The sequence below is a fragment of the Sylvia atricapilla genome, chromosome 19 (assembly GCF_009819655.1).
Source record: "Sylvia atricapilla isolate bSylAtr1 chromosome 19, bSylAtr1.pri, whole genome shotgun sequence".
Classification (NCBI taxonomy): Eukaryota; Metazoa; Chordata; class Aves; order Passeriformes; family Sylviidae; genus Sylvia; species Sylvia atricapilla.
In genome coordinates, this window is record NC_089158.1 from 7,552,394 (window position 1) to 7,569,248 (window position 16,855).

Here is a 16,855-nt window from a genome sequence, read left to right on the forward strand (position 1 = left end):
GGGCCGCGCCCCTCGCCGCGCTCCTGTGTGAGGGGGGAGCGTCACGCCTTTAGGGGCGCTGCCCCGCAGTCCCGGGCGGGAGGCCGGGCTGTGTCCCCGCCATGGAAAAATATGAGGTGGTGCCCTCAGGCTCGAGCTCTGCCCGGCGATAAGCGGGCGGCTGCAGCGTTATGGGGGTGTAGGTGGTGCTGGAGGGGTCTGTGTGCGGTCCATGGCCCTGAGGCGGGGGCTGTGGGTACCGCTGGGGACATGGTGTGAGCGACTCTGCGCGGGTTAAGTGATGCTGGAGTAATGTGAGGCGCTGGGAAATGCTGGGGGTACCCCTGGGAGCAGCACACAGCCATAGGAGATGGGTGTTTCGTGGTCCTGGAGGGCTGTGGATGGGCCCGGGGGTGTTTTCAGCACGGAGAATGTCCTGAAGGGAAGGCCTGTGTCCCTGTCAGGAGCTGGGGTGAAGGTGGGGATGTCCCCAGTCCTGCCACGGAGAGCTGGAGGTGTTCCCTGTGTGGAAGGTTTCTATGGAAAAGTGAACAAAATGGGTTTTTTGCCTCAGTTCTGCCCTCGCTGAGCGGTGCCCTGGGTGTGTGCTGTGCCCGGCAGGTGCTGGAGCAGCTCCCGCCCGGGGCCCTGGGCACAATGCTGACAGCTCAGCTGAAAACACACCAGGGTGCCCAGAAGAAATATGCAATAAAGCAGGTGAGCAGGTGGTTGTTACGAAAACAAGGGTTTGGCGTGTTTGTTATCTCCAGAAGCACCACGGTAGTAACAAGAGACCCGTGCTGGGCAGCTCAGCTGCTGGGTAAGGGTGGGTTTGCTCATTACTGTGCTGCTTTTTGGGAGAATTCAGGTCAGTTTACTCCGATGTTGGGGCTCAAAGTGGGCAAGGGGCAGCAGCCTCATTGTGTCAATGCAGAAGCACTGTCTGTCACACACATATTTTCAGCTCTGCTTTACCCATCTCCCGACACCAAAACTGTCCCAAACATTAGAGACTAGACCTCTCATTGAAAATTTGTATCATTTGCAGTCCAGTCACTTCAATAAGAGTGTTTCTATTATAGTCTCATCCCTGTGTTTTGTTTGGTGCAGGTTGAATGCATTGACCAACACCAAGCAAAGGTGGCCTTGAAGGAGGTATTGGTGCAGTCTTTTCTTTACTACTTCACTTACAAAGACCAAAGTCTTGATAGAACCAAGTCTTTTATCTACAAGGATTAGCTGAGTAAATAATAAGTAAATTATCAGTAGGACTATTTGTGGGGTGTGCTCTCTGCCCTCTGCTTGGGCTTGGGCCAGGGTTTTGTATTAATTGTTCTTATTTTTGGATATGTAAATTCAAATGGGCAGCTTTTCTCAGAGGATAGTTCTTTCTCAGAATTTTTACTTGTTTTGCGAAGCCAAAGAACAAAACTCATCCTTTTTTTCCTTTAAGATGTAGGAGAACCTTGGTCTGTTTGTAGTTTATTAATAACTTGATGTCTAGATAACATGTTTCATGATACGCTAATTTCTCATGAAGAGTTGGACTTTCTTAATGTGAATGATTTTCTCTCTTTGTTCTACTTTTTTTTTTTTTTTTTTTTTTTTTTTTTTTTTTTTTTTTTTGGTGCAAACTTGTTTCAATGCCTTGAGTTAGAAGCATCAGAAGCACTCTTAAAAATACCAAAAATGGTTTCAATAAAATATGTGGAATAGCACATGATGGATGAATCTCCCAGTGCCCAGTATGCTCAGCATCTGGAGTTGGAAAAGAAGGAGAATAAATGTCTGTGCAGATATTTTATCCTAGTCAGAGAGGTGACCCCTTTCTGTACCAAACATGGCATTACCACTGAAACTTGATCCAATTTTTCTGTTGAAATAAAGATTGAATTACATCTGTTAAAATAAATGCAGTTGTACCATGTGCGAGCGTGGCTCTTTTTAGTTTTTCTGTTGTGCCTGCACAGCCACAAACACAACTACAGGAGAGTAACCTGAATTCTTCTTATCTTCCACATAATCAGCAAATTCGCTGAAGTGATTAGGATTTGTTAGAGCCCTGCATGAAAACTACCTTCAAGGAGATAAAAATCTCTCGTGCCATTGTATTTTCTGAGGTTAAAGCTTGAATGGAGGTCACAGGAAATAATGGCTGCACTTGAAAAATCATCCTGACTTCGAAGAAATGTTTTCAGGTTTGGGTGTTAGGAACTGAAGAAGGGGGTGGCTCACACATCTCTCTGTGGATCAGTTTATATCTTTGAATCTCACAAGGCTGTTGCAGCACTGAGTAAAGGCTGGGTGAAATATTTTCCTTCTTTCCATGTTTGTGTATGCAAATATTTAACAGAGCAGGCACTTTGGATGGGTTTGATCAGAAATGTGGCATGAACAAGTGAGGAACTGGCTTTGGGTGTTATTTAAGGTCCTGTTAAAGGGAAGGACTGTGTAGCTATAGAAAGCTGTCTCTATTTTATCTTTTTTATTCTATGCAGGCAATGGATTTGCTAAAACTCCACCATTCTAACATCTGTACTTACAAGGAGTTGTTTGTGACTTGGAATAACCAGGTGAGACTGGAACAGGTTTGGTTATGTGTGGTTTATGCTCTAGGCACATGAGCATGTTCACAGATTTAACTCTGGGGTCATTGGGGTGAGATGCTAAAAAAGGTTTTTTAATTTGAAACAAGCCTGAATTTTTGTGGGTTTTTTTTGGTCTTGGATACAGACACTAAAAAGTTGTGAATATGTATGGGTTGGAGTCCATCACATGGCAGACTCCCAGATTAGTGTGCAATTCTGATTTTCAGCCTGCATGAAAACCCTTCTATAGGAGACCATAAGAAACTGAAAGCCCTGACTTATTTATTTGCAGATTTTCTTCAGCGCTTGCACAGAATCTTTGATGATTTTATGGATATATAATTGATTTGAATCATCCTTTACAGCTTCAGATTAGATGCTCGATAGTGGTGGTTTGTTTTATTTGCAAAAACAATGAGCATGCCGTATTTTTAATGAAAGCAATTAAACATTGTCTCCTCTGTGAGAGAATAATCATCTCAGAACCTTTTTTGTGCTGTGAGCATCACACCCACCAGTTTGGTTTTGTCTTTCTTACCTGCAAACCGTTCAGCAATTTTGGTGCAATGTTTTATTGCAGGTCTCATCTCTGTTCCTCTGCCTGGTAATGCAGCACTCAGGCCAAGGAGATCTTTCAGCTCTAATCGAGGAAAAGAGGCAGAAGTCAGAAAAGATAAGAGACAAGGTAAAAAGTACAGAAGAAGCACTTGTTTGAACTGAGAGGCTTGTTGCTTTTATGGTATTCTTTTTTTTCTAAAAATCCTCCCTAAAGCCTTCAAAGCACAGGAGGGTGGTTTTGGAAACTCACTTCTGAATGATATTTGAAGGTTACTCTGTTTGTGTTACACTTTCATGTCTTTTTCCCTCCACAGGTGGTTCAGAAGTTCCTGGGACAGATGGTGGATGCTTTGTTTTACATACACAAACAAAATATTTGGCACAGGTGAGCAGGAATCTCATTCTTTGTCTGACAGGCCCTTGTTCTTTGCAGTGTTGGTTCAGCACAGTGCTCAGAGACAGGGAATTTTACTCTTCCAAAAGGAGAAGTAAGGGTAGAAATTCCAGACTTTAGATTAGGGTTTTTTTTTATTTCCAAAGTTACCTATTTCCTGAGTTTTGTCTAGAATACTCATTTGACTGAGATATTATCTCTTGGCGCTTTTTTTTTTTTTTTAATATTTAAAAAATTTTCAATCTCTGTATATGCTCACATTTTGGTGGCTGTGATGCACAAAGTTTGTGTATCTGAATAAAAGACAACCCTTGCTTTCCATGCTCAGATCAATTTGTGTCCCAAGCACAATTTTTTTAAGCATTTAGAGTGGAAAATAATTGTATTTTGGTTGATTATCACTTGTAGATTAAAAAAACCAAACAATGAACAACCAAACAGAAACAAAAAATAGCAAACCAATTTCTCCCCCCCACAAAAAACCCACTACAAAAACCAACCCAACCCGTCTGAAGGCTAAAGATGCAGGGAATTTGTAATTATATGTCATTAGACTCTTAATTTCACAGGCTGACAGGAAATATTTGTGTTGCAGAAATCTCAAGCCATCAAACATCCTTGTGACTGGTGAAGCATCCTTCATGCTGAGTGACTTCAGTACTGAAGCACTCATGAAAGATGAGCTGAAATGGAAAATAAGAGTGGAAGAAGGTAGATCTTTTTCTGTCCTACTGTATTTTAAAATTATTTCATTTGTGGTGGATATTTTTAGACCTCAGAGGAAAATTAGGAAAGAGGGGAAAGTTCTCTTCCCTCTCCTTTCTCTGCATTAAACGATTTGTCTTCTAGATAGGATTTTCCTGGCAGTTGTCTGCAGCATTCCCTGTGTTCACAAGTGAAAAATGTAGATATGTGTGTGAGTTTCTGCCATCAGTACAGTTGGAATCCTTTTTAGCTTTGTCCTCAGGAACATCTTAGAAAAATGTTCATTAGTTACAATGTGTTTTGTAGTTTTTTGGAAGCACAATGTTACCACGTGATTCCTGTTCCTACAGAAAGCAAGTCTTGGATGGCTCCAGAAACGTTTGGGTTTTCTTTCACTGAGAAATCTGACATCTGGTCCCTGGGCTGTGTCCTCCTCGATATGATGAGCTGCTTTGCTCTGAACGTGTGTAAGAGTGATTTATCAGGGATCTAAAGGATATCTCTGAGTGTGTGAGAGCTCTCTGACACTGCTCTTCCCAGGCAGGAGAGAGGAATTCCTTACTGCAGGATATCAGAGGAGGCAGCAGCTGCCTTGAGGGAGTTCTGATCCTGATGCAGAATGGAGAAAGCAGATATTTGCCTTTCTTTCCAATTTTATTGATGATGCTGCAGGTTGAGCCCAGAATGAGACCCACAGCAAGGTGAGTTCTGGCTGCCTTCCCTTGATTTATTTGGTCCTAAACCCCTCCTGCCTCCACAAATTTGGAATATTGACTGCTGGTGGAAAGGGCCAACAAATTGAGTTATTAAGGACTTGATGTTCATTCACAGTGGACACTGAGATGACCCTTTTTGCAGTTATGTTATCAATTCATGTTATATGCAATTTTATGAGCCTGAACTTGCCACCTAAGCATGGCTCGTGCAATATGAGCTCTTTCTTGAGCTGCTTTGAAGTAAATTAAGTTCTGTCAAAAATAATCTAGTCTAGAAGTAATAAATTTTTTATATTAAAATGAAACCATGTCTGTAGATTTTTTTTCTTTTCTAACTTTCCAGTTGTAACTCACTGCTGCTGCTTTTGTCTCTTGAAATTCTAGGGATCTGGTTGCTGTTCCATTTATTAGGAAATGCCTGACTTTTGCTGGTGACACCTCAATAAAACTGAAGAAGTCTCTGTCTCCCACAATAACAGATCTGCTCTTTCAGGGAGGAGTTGAAAGTGTTCTAGGTAAAAAGGAGAATAAGATTTATGTAAAGGTGATTTTCTTAGGAAATAGACTCTTCCAATCAGGATGTATTCTGGAAATAAATTCTTGGGCATTCAGTTTACCTGAAATAAAATGGGATACTCTTTGGAGCAAGGATGACTATGGAGCTTATTCTCTAAATTCCTAAGATTTCCAGCCATTCCTACTGCAAAAATTAAACAGGTTCAGAGGTCATTCCTCAGAAAATTTGGGAGCTCCACTTACTTTGTTTGTGTTGTAGCATCTTTCCTATTTTATGCCACAAATAATCTGCTCCATTTTTTTCCTTCTTAGTGAGGAAGATGTTATTTTAATCTAAAAAGTCAATTGGAATAATGCATTTAAGGCTCCTATCCCTGCTCTGATTTAATATTCCAACAGATTCCCAAAAATGTATATGTAATGCCAGATACATTGTGAATCATAACACTTTGTAATATTGAAATCTTTAATGAGCTGGGGGGGAAAAGTTTTTCTCTTTTCAGCAATCCCAAATCCCATTATTTTCATTCATATGGATTCACATCTTGCATGAAACAGAGACAATCTGAGTGCTCTATGTAAGTGTTTGTGTGGAATGGTTGGAAGAACTTCCCTGGTTTCTCAGAATTCATGCAGGCTTCCTGGGAAATTGAAGAGGTCCAGGCTAAAGGCATTCAGCACCTTGCCAGCTTAGTAAAGGATAAAAGTGGTAAGGCACTATTTGATCCATTTATTGATTGATTTTGCTCCTTCCCTACATTTTGAGATAATAGGAAGAGGAAAACATTTTTAATGTCCATAAATGAGCATAAAATTGCTCTCTTCCTATTTCTCCAGACCAGTAGCTGAACAAGTTAACACTTGTTCTGTGCATGCTTTTGTTAACCAGCAGAGGGGTTTCACTGGATGAGAAAAATGGGCACTGGGGAAACAAAAACCCTGCGATATTTGAATGGGTAACAAACTGTCATTTGAGGAAGGTAATTTCCACCAGTCCTGGGATGACTTGGGGGTAATTCCTGGGGCTGCAAGGCTGGCAGAGCAAAAGGAAACTACACATGGCTAATTCCTGTGTGTCTGGTAAAGCTGTGAGGGTGAAAGCTGTGTATTTTCTCCCAGAAACTGCACATTTTTCAAAAGAAGCTTTCAGATCAAGGTTAATAATTCAAAGCACTGTGTTAAATCGCTTACAAAATTCTCTGTCCTTTGACAGCATTTTAATGCTGGCATTGGCTTATGATGTTAAAACTCAGGGTTATTCTTAGCTTTAATTGATAGGAAACATTTCCCACACAGATTAAAACAATTCACTCTGCTTGTTTTTTTTTTCTTTTTATTTAAGAACCTCTTCTCAAAAGATTCCTTTCCCCCACAGCATTCCCCTATCTGCTGAAGTGCACAGAGGTGATCACTCATGCCATGAAGACTCACACAGCTTCTCTGGATTTACAAGTAGAAGGCTGCATTTTATTGCATGAAATTCTTAGTCAAGGTATAATTTTAAGACTTCCTCCTTCTGCTGGGTCTTTTAAAGGTTACTGAACCCATTATCTGCCCCATTAACAGTTTTAGGGGATGAATTTAAAGCACTAAAGGAAGTTAAGCAGCTTTCTGAATTCTCGTGGCCTTCCTTCAGGACTGGCATACAGAATTCTGTGTTAAGAGTTAATTTTAAATATAGATGCTGATCTTGTCCAACCACGTTTGTTTTCATGCCTTGCAGAGTGTTGCTAGAGGGCATAAATAAGACTCTTATTGTTTTGGTGTTTCAATTTTAAACCATAAAAGTGGTTTTGGGTCTCTTGTGGGGTCCCTTTCATGGCAATTTACCCCAAAACCACCTCATGATATGACTTTAAAAATACTAAGAATTGAGTTTTAGCAAATGAAAGCTTGAAGTAACTTTTGCTTATTTGATGTGAAGAAATGCTGTTAATTGAATGTTTTACTATGCTGACTGGAGGACAGGGGGGTTCAGATTTCAATCAAAACCACTGAAATCTTTGTTCTATTCCAATGTTTGTGGTGACAGCTCTGGAGCAGGGGGTGATGATGGCCCTGGATGAGAGAGTGGCCAGCTGCCTGTTACACACAGTGAGGAAACATTCTGAAAATGAAGTGTTCATTTCAATGCTCTGCACCTTATTGATGATGGTTTCAGCCAGTGGTGGGTCACCTTGTTCATTCTTTGGGGAATATTAATTTATTTTTACTTTTTGAAACAAATCCAAGATATAACACAGTACTTGTGACTTCACTGAGAGGTGTGGATAAATTATTAATTTAATTATATAATTATATAAATTAAATACATTTAATATTTTAAATTAATTAAACATCATTATAATTATTAATTTAATAGTGGTAATATTGGTAAGATTGACCAGATATTGATAACACCCCTGAAAGTTTAAGATACAATGCTGAGGCTTCAGAGATATACAGGACAACTGTAATAGATAGAATTCTGTATTTCCTCTTGGTTTGGAAACAAGTACAAACTCTGCAAACAGTAGTGCTTGAGAAAATGAGAGCAGAGAACCTGAATTCTATTTTGGTCTGTGCTGTGATGAATAGAAATATTCTCCCTAACTTCTCTACTTTGTTTTCTTTTCTTTTGAACTTGTAATTGCTAAATATTTACAGTATTTTTAGTTGTTTTCAGTGTCAGTTCAGCAGTCATCAAAGACTGGTTTTAGAAATGATTATAGTAGGATTTAGCAGCAAGGAAGAGATCTTCAAAAAAATTATTACAAAGAGTCATGTCTAAGACCAAACTATTTTTCTCCAGTGTTTCCTAATTCTGAAGCTTAGTTTGAATCGTTAAAATGGAAACAGGTGAAAAATTGTGATTCACACCCTCTCAGTTCCTTTCCTGCTCTGAGTTCCGAGTCTGTGTGGAAAAAGGATGGCCAGGCATCCATTTGAAAGGATCAGCTGTGTTAAATGCATTTTGTTAAAGAATTCGGTCTGTTCTCTTCCTTCCTTTTGTCCTGCTGATGGGCTCGTGTTACCGGTCTGTTATCTCGGTTTAAACACGGTTAGTGCTGCCCGTTTCGAGGCCAGTGAGTGGGACAAACCCACCAGGTTCTATAGTTTCTGTGGTTTTCAGAAGTAGCCGCGGAGAACCTGAGGAAAGTTGGGATCATTCCAGACCTTCTGTCAATTTTAAGACGTTTTCTTCATAATGACGAGATCTGCTTCTCTTGCTGTGCCGTTCTCTGGAGCTTGGCTGTGAGTGGTGAGTAGAACACAGCGAGTATTGTGCCTGCACTCGTGTGACTGAGGGGCAGCAGGTATTGAGCCTAATTGAGTTCAGCCATTCCTGTCGCTGGGATTGGATTTTCTCCCATTCTTGTTCCAGGGAGCTGGAATGAGATGATCTTTAAGGTTCCTTCCAACCCGAACCGATCTGATTTTGTGAATCTGGAGAGTTGTTTCCACAGCACTTTGTGATCTACAATCACTTTGTGTTCCAGAGCTAAATTAGATAAAAATAAAAATCAATGCAGACTTTTTTAGCGACCCTTTATGTGATGAGGTCTCAGATTGGAGCCGTTCAGGCCAAGATGTGACCTGATTTAATATTTACTGATTTGTTCCTGTAGAGGTGTGTGGTGTTCTGATCATCCTGGAGGGCTGGAAGGACAGATTGTGCACAGTGGCACTTGGTGTGTTTTATTCCCTGCGTGCAGCAAATTACCCGTTGGATTTATAGGACAGCTGAATGAATCTCCATCCTGCAGCCCGGATTCTGTCAAAACTGTGGTTATTTCTGGAGGTTTCTTGCTGTGATCCCTATGCATAATTTAAATGACAAAGAACACTAGTTCCTGCAGAAGTTCAGCTTTCTCCCATAAACAGAATTATTTATTAGCACTTGGTTTGGTTCTGTACATTTTTGATTCCTTCCCTCTGCTGCCCTCCAGACTAAAACAACGTTGCATTATTCCAGTGCCAACACCCATTAAGGTTTTACTGATACAATTTGACATACAATGATATCATTACTCCATTAAATAACTCTGCCTGGTGCATTTCCTTTCTGTCAAGGTAATTCAGAGAATAATGCAGACAAAGCAGTGCTGGCAAGTGCTCTCCCTGTCACCTCTGCAGTGCTTCAGGAACACCTCCAGAACGGAGTGGTTGCAGAGTCAGCCTGCTCAGCTCTGTGGGCACTGGCACTCCAAGGTGTGTGCTCCCATCTCCCTGTCCCCTGGGCATGGAAAAGGCTGGGATGTCGGTGTGTCCACGGTGATCCTGCAATCCACGCTGCCTGGCTGGAGCAGGCTCTGCAGATGGCAGCAGAGGCAGGAACTTGCATCCTCTCTTGGCCACTCTTCCCTGCACTCGCTCTGTGACTCCCTAATGAAGCCATTTTTGATGAGCTGCAGCAATTAAATCACCAGATACCACTAATGGGGAGTCCACTGGTGGGCAGCTATTTTGCTTGGTTGATTTGGAACAGTATTTCATGTTAAAAAAGAAATAATCTTTTTCATTATCATTTGCGCTAAGGAATCCATCCTTGCAGTACCTACTCTCTTTTTTCTTCCTCATGCAAGAATATTGCCACATTTACCTACTGCCTGCCCTTGTGCCATCATTCCACTGGGAAAAGCTGAGCAAAACACCCTCAGCAATCTCATTTCTATTCCCCATCAGCAGAATAAATTGAATATTCAGGACTCTCTATTCTTTTGGCCTGGAAGATACTGAAATTTTGGGCTTTTTTGTGTGTGTTTTGTTTATTTTCTTTAAAGGCTGCTTAACTGACAGTGACTATGAGCCCACAGCAGCACTGTTGCTGGATGCACTCAGGATGAACCCAGAAAGAGCAGTGCTGGTGAGGAATGGCTGCCTGGCATTAGCCAGCCTTGTGAGGCTCTCAGGTAACATTCAGCAGTTCTGCTTTTATTAACAACCAATCAGTTCCCCCAACATAAAAGCAAGCATTAAAAAATCACTTTTGCCCTGCATGACAGTGTCAGCTGCATATCTGGTCTTCTACTTGTTCCCAAATAGGCTTCAGAATAGTTTTTAGGAAGACTGAAAAGAATGGGCACAACTTCCTGAAAACGTGATGTGTGCCTGCTGTGAGGGGATGGGGGAAGCAGATCCTGCAGCTACAGTGAGCCCAGCACTGTTTGTCTTCCTTGCAGAAACTGCAGCTTTGGCAATTCTGCTGGACCCAAAAGGCAGTGGAGTAGAGCTGATCAAAGATGAGTATCACCTTCACCTCGAGGAGCCAGGGGTGGCAGAAGCTCTGTGCCTGCTGATCAACGAGATGGTTCAGTATGGTGAGCTGGCTGCTGCTGCCACTTTTGAGTCTCCTCCTCTCTCCCAACCCCAAAATCAGTAAAAGCACAAAGTCAGGAAAGACTTGACCTTGTGCCTGAGAAAGTTCCAATTCATCCTCCTGAGAATTTACTCCACTTGTTTCTAATGCCACTCTGAAGGTAAAACATTTTAACTTCACGTTATCTTGCCTCCTCCTCGTGTAGCTCTATCCTCTCCCCGTGTTCCTTTAGCTCCTGCTCCACTGGCAGTTGTCCTATAACCATAAATTTCCTTTTCATTTGCACTGCAGATGAGGTGATGCTGGATCTGAGGTCCCAGAAAATGGAAAAGCTGCTGTGTGAAATGAAACTCCAGTTTCCATTTAGCATGGTATGGAGAAGTCTCTGTGATAATAAAGTATATTAATAGATTATTTCTGGTGAGGGATTTGATCATAGTGCAGAAATTTAGAGAATTAGCTGCATGTGGAGTGAAGAGTGAGTTTGTAAGGATAGTTCTAACTACTGGGAATAAGTGGTTGAAAGTTGTTTTTTCTTGTTGTTGATGCTGAAATTTTAAAAACTTATGTTCTGGTCTCTTGCAACATTACATTAATTTATTACAGTCCTCATGCTGAACCAGGCTAAAGTTTGCAAGGATAAAGCCATAAGTACATTACATCCAATTTATTTTTGGTTTGGAAGTGGCATCGTTAATAAGCAAAAAAACCCCCAAAAACACCAAAAAAACACACACAAAAAAAACCCCACCAAAAACTTTTGACGCTTTGTGGGAAGATTTAACTTACATTAAATTTCACCAAGTAGTCACACTGAAAAAAACGAAAAAAAAATGCAGAGTTATCAGAGGTATTTAATGTGTTACACTAATATTTCTTTTGTAATGGCTTGCTGGCAAGAAATCAATAATAATTAGGGCTGTTCATCAAGCCAATAAAAATGGTTAGTCCCAATTTTGCTGATTTTAGTTGTGTATTTACAGAATTGTGGTCAAAGACAGTTCCAAACTGTACTCCAGGTTCTCCTGCAGGCGTTGCCTGCTCCCCTTCAATGAACACTGCAGCCACGAGGTAGCACAGAAAACAATAATCAAGGGAGGGGAGAAAGCTCCCTCTCCTGTTGTAACAACAGCAGCCACTTCAAGGACCTATGTTAGACACATTGTTTTTATTAATAAATGAATACAAAAATAAGTGGATAAGGTAATCTTCTGTTTGGCAATTCTCACATTTCCCTCCAGGAGATTCAGACCCTGGTGGGTGCAACACTTTTGAAACTGAGGAAGGAAAAACGTTTTGTCTAAGAGCAAGACTTGGCCGCTGCTGGATACAAAAGCCTGGATCCTCCATTACAAGATTCTTGCACCAGAAAAAACCAATACTGGGCTATTAATGATCTATAAACAGGTATTTATTGCTGGTTTAGGTACCACAACTGTGTAACTAACAGCAATAATTAAGAATTCTTGTAGCAGACCTCGCTTTGTGGACAACAACATACTTGAAATAAAGATTTTAATCCTTGGAATTTTGCCAAAGCAATGACAGTTTCTTCCTTCCTCTATCATATTTTTTTTTTTAATTTATCCAGTGTCTATTTCCATTGAAGAAATTTAACTGATGAAGTTCTTCCAAGTTCAGGCATTTGTTACCAAGGTTGTTTGAGCACAGTAACAGGCATCAGGCACAGGGACCATCCACAGGGATACCTGCAGCTTTCTTGGGCAGCAGCATTCCTGTACTTCCAGTTTATTGTACCATTGTCTTTGCATTGATTTTATGAAGGAGCTGCTGTCAGTTCTGACTTATCTCTAAGTTTGGAATGTGACATCAAACCAGCAACTGCTGCAGGTGAAATATTCTATCCCGTGTTTTTAAGTTTTACAGTTTTTGTTGTAAACTTTTTTCTTAACAGCAGCTTCCCATTTCTTTTTCTCCAAGGTGTAAAGTCTCATAGCAGCTTGTGCATCCTGTATCTGAAAGAGAACAGACCAGACAGGGATGTGAGATAATAAGTAGCTAAATCTTCCATCCTTGTAATTAACATTTCATGATCTCTCTTTACATTTAGGCTCTGTGCCTACTGAAAGGGATAAATGGTGTATTTGGAGTCCAGGGCCCAGCACAAGGCTCTGCATTTCTGATTGTTACTTGGAAAGTCATAATGACAAAATTCTCTTGATACAGGATCTACGAGCTCCCCTCCCAGTTTTGCTTCCCCAGTTCATTCCTCTTTTCCATCCTCCTGCCACTGAAATGAAGGATCTGCTGAGGTTCAGGAGCAGCCTCTCCCACTGTTCATCCATCCTGCCACAGTGCAGAAAGCTGCTTTTTTAGGGTAAACAGATCTTGATCGTTACCTTTTCCCCTGGGAATTTTAAAACAACAAGAATTCAGAGTTAAGAACTGACTTGTGCAAAAGGTGTTTATGACATGAGGAAACAGTGTGCAAGCTTAGATGCCAGTCTCACTGCTGCTGCTGCTGTCCAAGCAGAGCCTGCTGAGTTTCACTGGGATGAAGGCACAGATTCTGGGATGAATCCAGGGCACAGAACTGAATGTTCTGAGGAGGTACCTACCGAGCAGTGCTCTGCTGTCTGCACCTGAACATTGAGCAGCTTCTCACAGAGCAGCTTCAGGGACGGCCTGGAACTCTAGAGACAGAAAAGATCATCATAAACCAGGCTGGCTCACAGGACTTGAAATAACAGAGCTGGGTGTATATACAGAAGTATTACGTTCCTCAAAGAATAGCACATCTTAGCCTCTGCTAGGGAAATATCAGGAATAATTAAATTATGAGATTTGTGTGTGCAGAGGTAGGAAAGAAGGAACAGGGTCAGGTAAAAGCAAGCACAGCAGCTCTGGAGTGTGTTAATTGAGCACCTTCCCAGCAGTCTCTTACCTTGACTCTCTGTTTGAAAGGCTTGTATCTCTGTGTGTCCCTTATCATTTTCTGAGGATGATCAAGAAGTAGGACCTACAAGAAATCAAATTTTCAGTCTAAAACGTGTTATTGCATGAAGCTTCACAGAGCTGAATGTGCAGCTGCCTGTTGTTTCCTCCCATCCATTTTAAGAGGCACTTTAAACCCATGAGAGGACCAGACCCAGCTCATACAGCCACAGGCTGCATTCAGGACCAGTTTCCAGGAGTTCAGGTGTGTTCCCTTGATCCGCAGTGATGTATTGGAAATTTAATTTTCTACCTTTAGATCATTCTGTAAGGCGTGGCCAACTAAAACCCTTCCCTTCAGGATCTCAGCAACCTCCTTCTGAACCTTTTCAAAGTCTTCACCTAAAAATACCACACAAAGAAACACTTTCCATGAGCAAACACTGCATCGTTTCTGGGAAGTAACAGTATCCTTGTGTAGTTGTTGTACAGTGCACTGAATCCCTGCTTGCTAGAACACAGAGAATTCCATAAAGAGCACAGCATGAAAAGGAAATTATTTTTTTATAACATCATATTCCACCAGTTAATTCCTTCAAGGGTGTTAGTGATCACTGTATAAAAACGCTCCTTCCCACAACTTTTCTTAGCATTAAGTTTAACTTAAATCTCAGCATTTTGTTCTCCCAAATTAGGTCTCAAACTGTTCCACGCTCAGCCAATGAGGCTTCTGTGACCACCCATTGAATTCTCCCTCTAAAAATCCTTTTGGGGGAAGTCCCTCATACCTGTGTTGATATTCTGAGGCCGTATGCCACTGACAGCTGTCCTGTAGTCTGTCACCTTCTCTGTGGGCTTGACATACTTGTCATAAACACACTTCCCAAACTGGTTGACGATGGAGACCCGAGCCAGGATGCTGTCCTCGCCCTTGGGGCCCACCCCCACCATCTCACAGTCCATGGCCACGGCTCTGGTCAGCCTGAAAGGCAAAGGGACAGCTTGGGGACAGCTCTGCAGGGCCCAAGTGCAGCTGAAAAGGTTCACACCTTGATTTGAACAGGGCCTCTATGAAAATGCAAAGTGTAACAGTATGCAATGCTACCACTCTGCTATTCGTAACAAGGAAAAAGAAAGGTCAGTATGCAAAGAACACAGGACATTGGGAATGTTCCCAAATGCAGCTCCTGGCTAACCCAAATGAGGCCACACTAAGTATCCCAACAGAGGTGCTGTGCTCCTTTTTGTCTTTAAGGATGCCAGACAGCATCAACTAAGAGATGCAGGGCACCAAAACTTTGATTTGCATTCATGTACCAAGTGGAAATGTAAATAGATTTCCCAATAATCCCCCTGCCTGGCAGCAGATGCAGGGAGATGTCAGCTCACAGTGCAGATCAGTTCTGATCAGTTCTGATAGTTCTGGTGCCATCCTTCCCCCTGGAATGTCACTCACCCATCAAAAGCCTTTTCCTTAACCAGCACCTGCTCCACAGACTGGGATTGCTCTGTTTCAAGTCCCATGTTCCTTCTGGCAATTTTCGCTGCTTCAGGTCCTATTGCTGCTTCAATATCTTTTGGATCAACGTCATCAAACCAGATGTCAGCCCTGGCAAGAACAGATTTAATTACATTTAACAGCCTCAAAGCAATCTGGTGTCTGTTGTACAAAAAGTGTGTTTACTTTTCAAACCAAGAGATAAACCCTGTGAAAATTAAATCTATGACTGGCACCTCTGCAGGTTTCTTGCTGTGTCTGAGGAGTAGGGGCAAAATAAATTTTATTTCTGTCAGAATTTAGTCTGGAAAAGTGGAGCTGTTTTGAATGTACCTCTCTGTGCTGCTCCCAAAATAAATGTTCACATGCAGGGCTGCTGCCTGAAATACTCACTCTTTGGGCTGCTGCTCCACGTGTTCCTCAGCTTTCCTCCTCTTATGTTCCAGCTCATCCTTCTCTTTCACAACGTCATTTTCCTTTTTTTTTTTGCAGCCTTTCCCGTTGCTTTTGGTGCCATTTAAGTTCTTATTTGCTGTAACTTTCTTGGATTCCGGCTTGGCCAAAGGAGGACTGACTTTAGCAGAACCATTGTCCCTTTTATTTGTGGATTTGGCCTTTACCACATTCCCATTCCCATTGACTGCTGGGACTTCTGGGCTTTTGGCTGCTTTGAGTGGCTGCTTCTTTTTGGTATCTGTTTGACTCACAGAGATGGGCTTGTTGGAGTCATTTGCCTTTTGTTTCAGCGCCTAAAATGACAATAGAAAGGAAAAAAAAGCTTAAAAAGATAAAGGAAGAGAGCCTGGAAAAGAGAAGGTTTTAGAGTGACTTAACTGTGTCCTTCCAATACCTAAAAAGAGCCTTCAAGAAAAGGGGAGAGGGACTATTCACAAGAGCCTGGAGTGACAAGACAAAGGGAACGACTTCAAACTGCCAGAGTGCAGCGTTAGATGGGATAATGGGAAGAAATTCTTCTCTCTGACGGTGCTGAGGTGCCCAGAGAAGCTGTGGCTGCCCCTGGATCTCTGGAAATGCCCAAGGCCGGGCTGGACGGGGCTTGGGGCAGTGGAAGGTGTCCCTGCCCTCGCTCCGAGCTGACTCCACCGTGGAGCTGCGTTCAGGCCCCGCTGCTCCCCTGTCCCAGCTCCCGGGGCTGTGTCCCGCTGCCCCCATCGCATCCTCCGGCGCCCCTCACCTCCTGCAGCGCCTTCCAGTTGGAGGAGAACTCCTGGGGGTTGCGGGGGGGAAGCACAGCCGCCTTGCCGGGGCTTTTGGACCTGGCCGCCGCTTTCCCGAAGATCTTCCACTTATTCCTCCTCTTCTTGCTCTTATCGCGGGCCTCGCCGCTCGGCGCCGCCGCGTCCCCCAGGGCCGCCTTCTTCCTCCTCCTCTTCTTTTTCTTCCCGCAGGCCGCGCCGCTCGGCGCCGCCGCCTGGGGCTCCGCAGGACTCAGCTTGGCCATGCGGGGGTCAGCGGGGTGGGATCGGGACGGGGATAGGGACCGGGACCGGGATCGGGACCGGGATTGGGATCGGGGAGCAGCGAGTCCCAACCGGGCCGGCGCTGCCGCAGGGGGACCGGCACAGCGCCGCACCGCCCCGCCGGGAAACCCGGCCCGCGCTTGGGTTCCGGCTACAGAGGGGGCGGTTCCGGGGTTCCGGGGCTGGGGGCCCGCGGGGTGATCCCCACACACACACGGGTGTGTCC

At 42.9% G+C, this 16,855-nt stretch overlaps 2 protein-coding genes across 2 annotated transcripts; one reads left to right on the forward strand and one right to left on the reverse strand.

The window, feature by feature from the left end:
* Positions 1-211: 211 nt before the first annotated feature.
* STKLD1 (serine/threonine kinase like domain containing 1) lies at positions 212-12,059 on the forward strand. Its single transcript, XM_066333065.1, has 19 exons — positions 212-235; positions 601-696; positions 1,090-1,134; positions 2,478-2,552; positions 3,148-3,252; positions 3,440-3,510; positions 4,115-4,230; positions 4,575-4,687; positions 4,765-4,925; positions 5,325-5,455; positions 6,082-6,165; positions 6,832-6,948; positions 7,489-7,623; positions 8,569-8,697; positions 9,510-9,647; positions 10,220-10,348; positions 10,619-10,756; positions 11,047-11,126; positions 11,997-12,059. Exons 1-19 carry the CDS (start codon positions 212-214, stop codon positions 12,057-12,059), a joined length of 1,950 nt encoding a protein of 649 aa, XP_066189162.1.
* REXO4 (REX4 homolog, 3'-5' exonuclease) lies at positions 11,905-16,760 on the reverse strand. Its single transcript, XM_066332851.1, has 8 exons — positions 16,344-16,760; positions 15,542-15,897; positions 15,107-15,259; positions 14,439-14,632; positions 13,964-14,052; positions 13,661-13,735; positions 13,335-13,409; positions 11,905-12,731 (listed from the first exon to the last, which is right to left on the reverse strand). Exons 1-8 carry the CDS (start codon positions 16,608-16,610, stop codon positions 12,630-12,632), a joined length of 1,311 nt encoding a protein of 436 aa, XP_066188948.1. The 5' UTR covers positions 16,611-16,760; the 3' UTR covers positions 11,905-12,629.
* Positions 16,761-16,855: the final 95 nt, after the last annotated feature.

Coding starts and splice junctions, on each gene's coding strand:
- STKLD1 (XM_066333065.1), top strand. CDS start 212: ATGGCCCTGAGGCGGGGGCTGTGG. Junction 3,253..3,439: donor CAGAAAAGATAAGAGACAAG/GTAAAAAGTACA, acceptor TTCCCTCCACAG/GTGGTTCAGAAGTTCCTGGG. Junction 4,231..4,574: donor GAAAATAAGAGTGGAAGAAG/GTAGATCTTTTT, acceptor CTGTTCCTACAG/AAAGCAAGTCTTGGATGGCT.
- REXO4 (XM_066332851.1), bottom strand. CDS start 16,610: ATGGCCAAGCTGAGTCCTGCGGAGCCCCAGGCGGCGGCGCCGAGCGGC. Junction 14,633..15,106: donor AAGGAAAAGGCTTTTGATGG/GTGAGTGACATT, acceptor TTTGCCTTTCAG/GCTGACCAGAGCCGTGGCCA. Junction 13,736..13,963: donor CCTTACAGAATGATCTAAAG/GTAGAAAATTAA, acceptor GATTTCTTGTAG/GTCCTACTTCTTGATCATCC.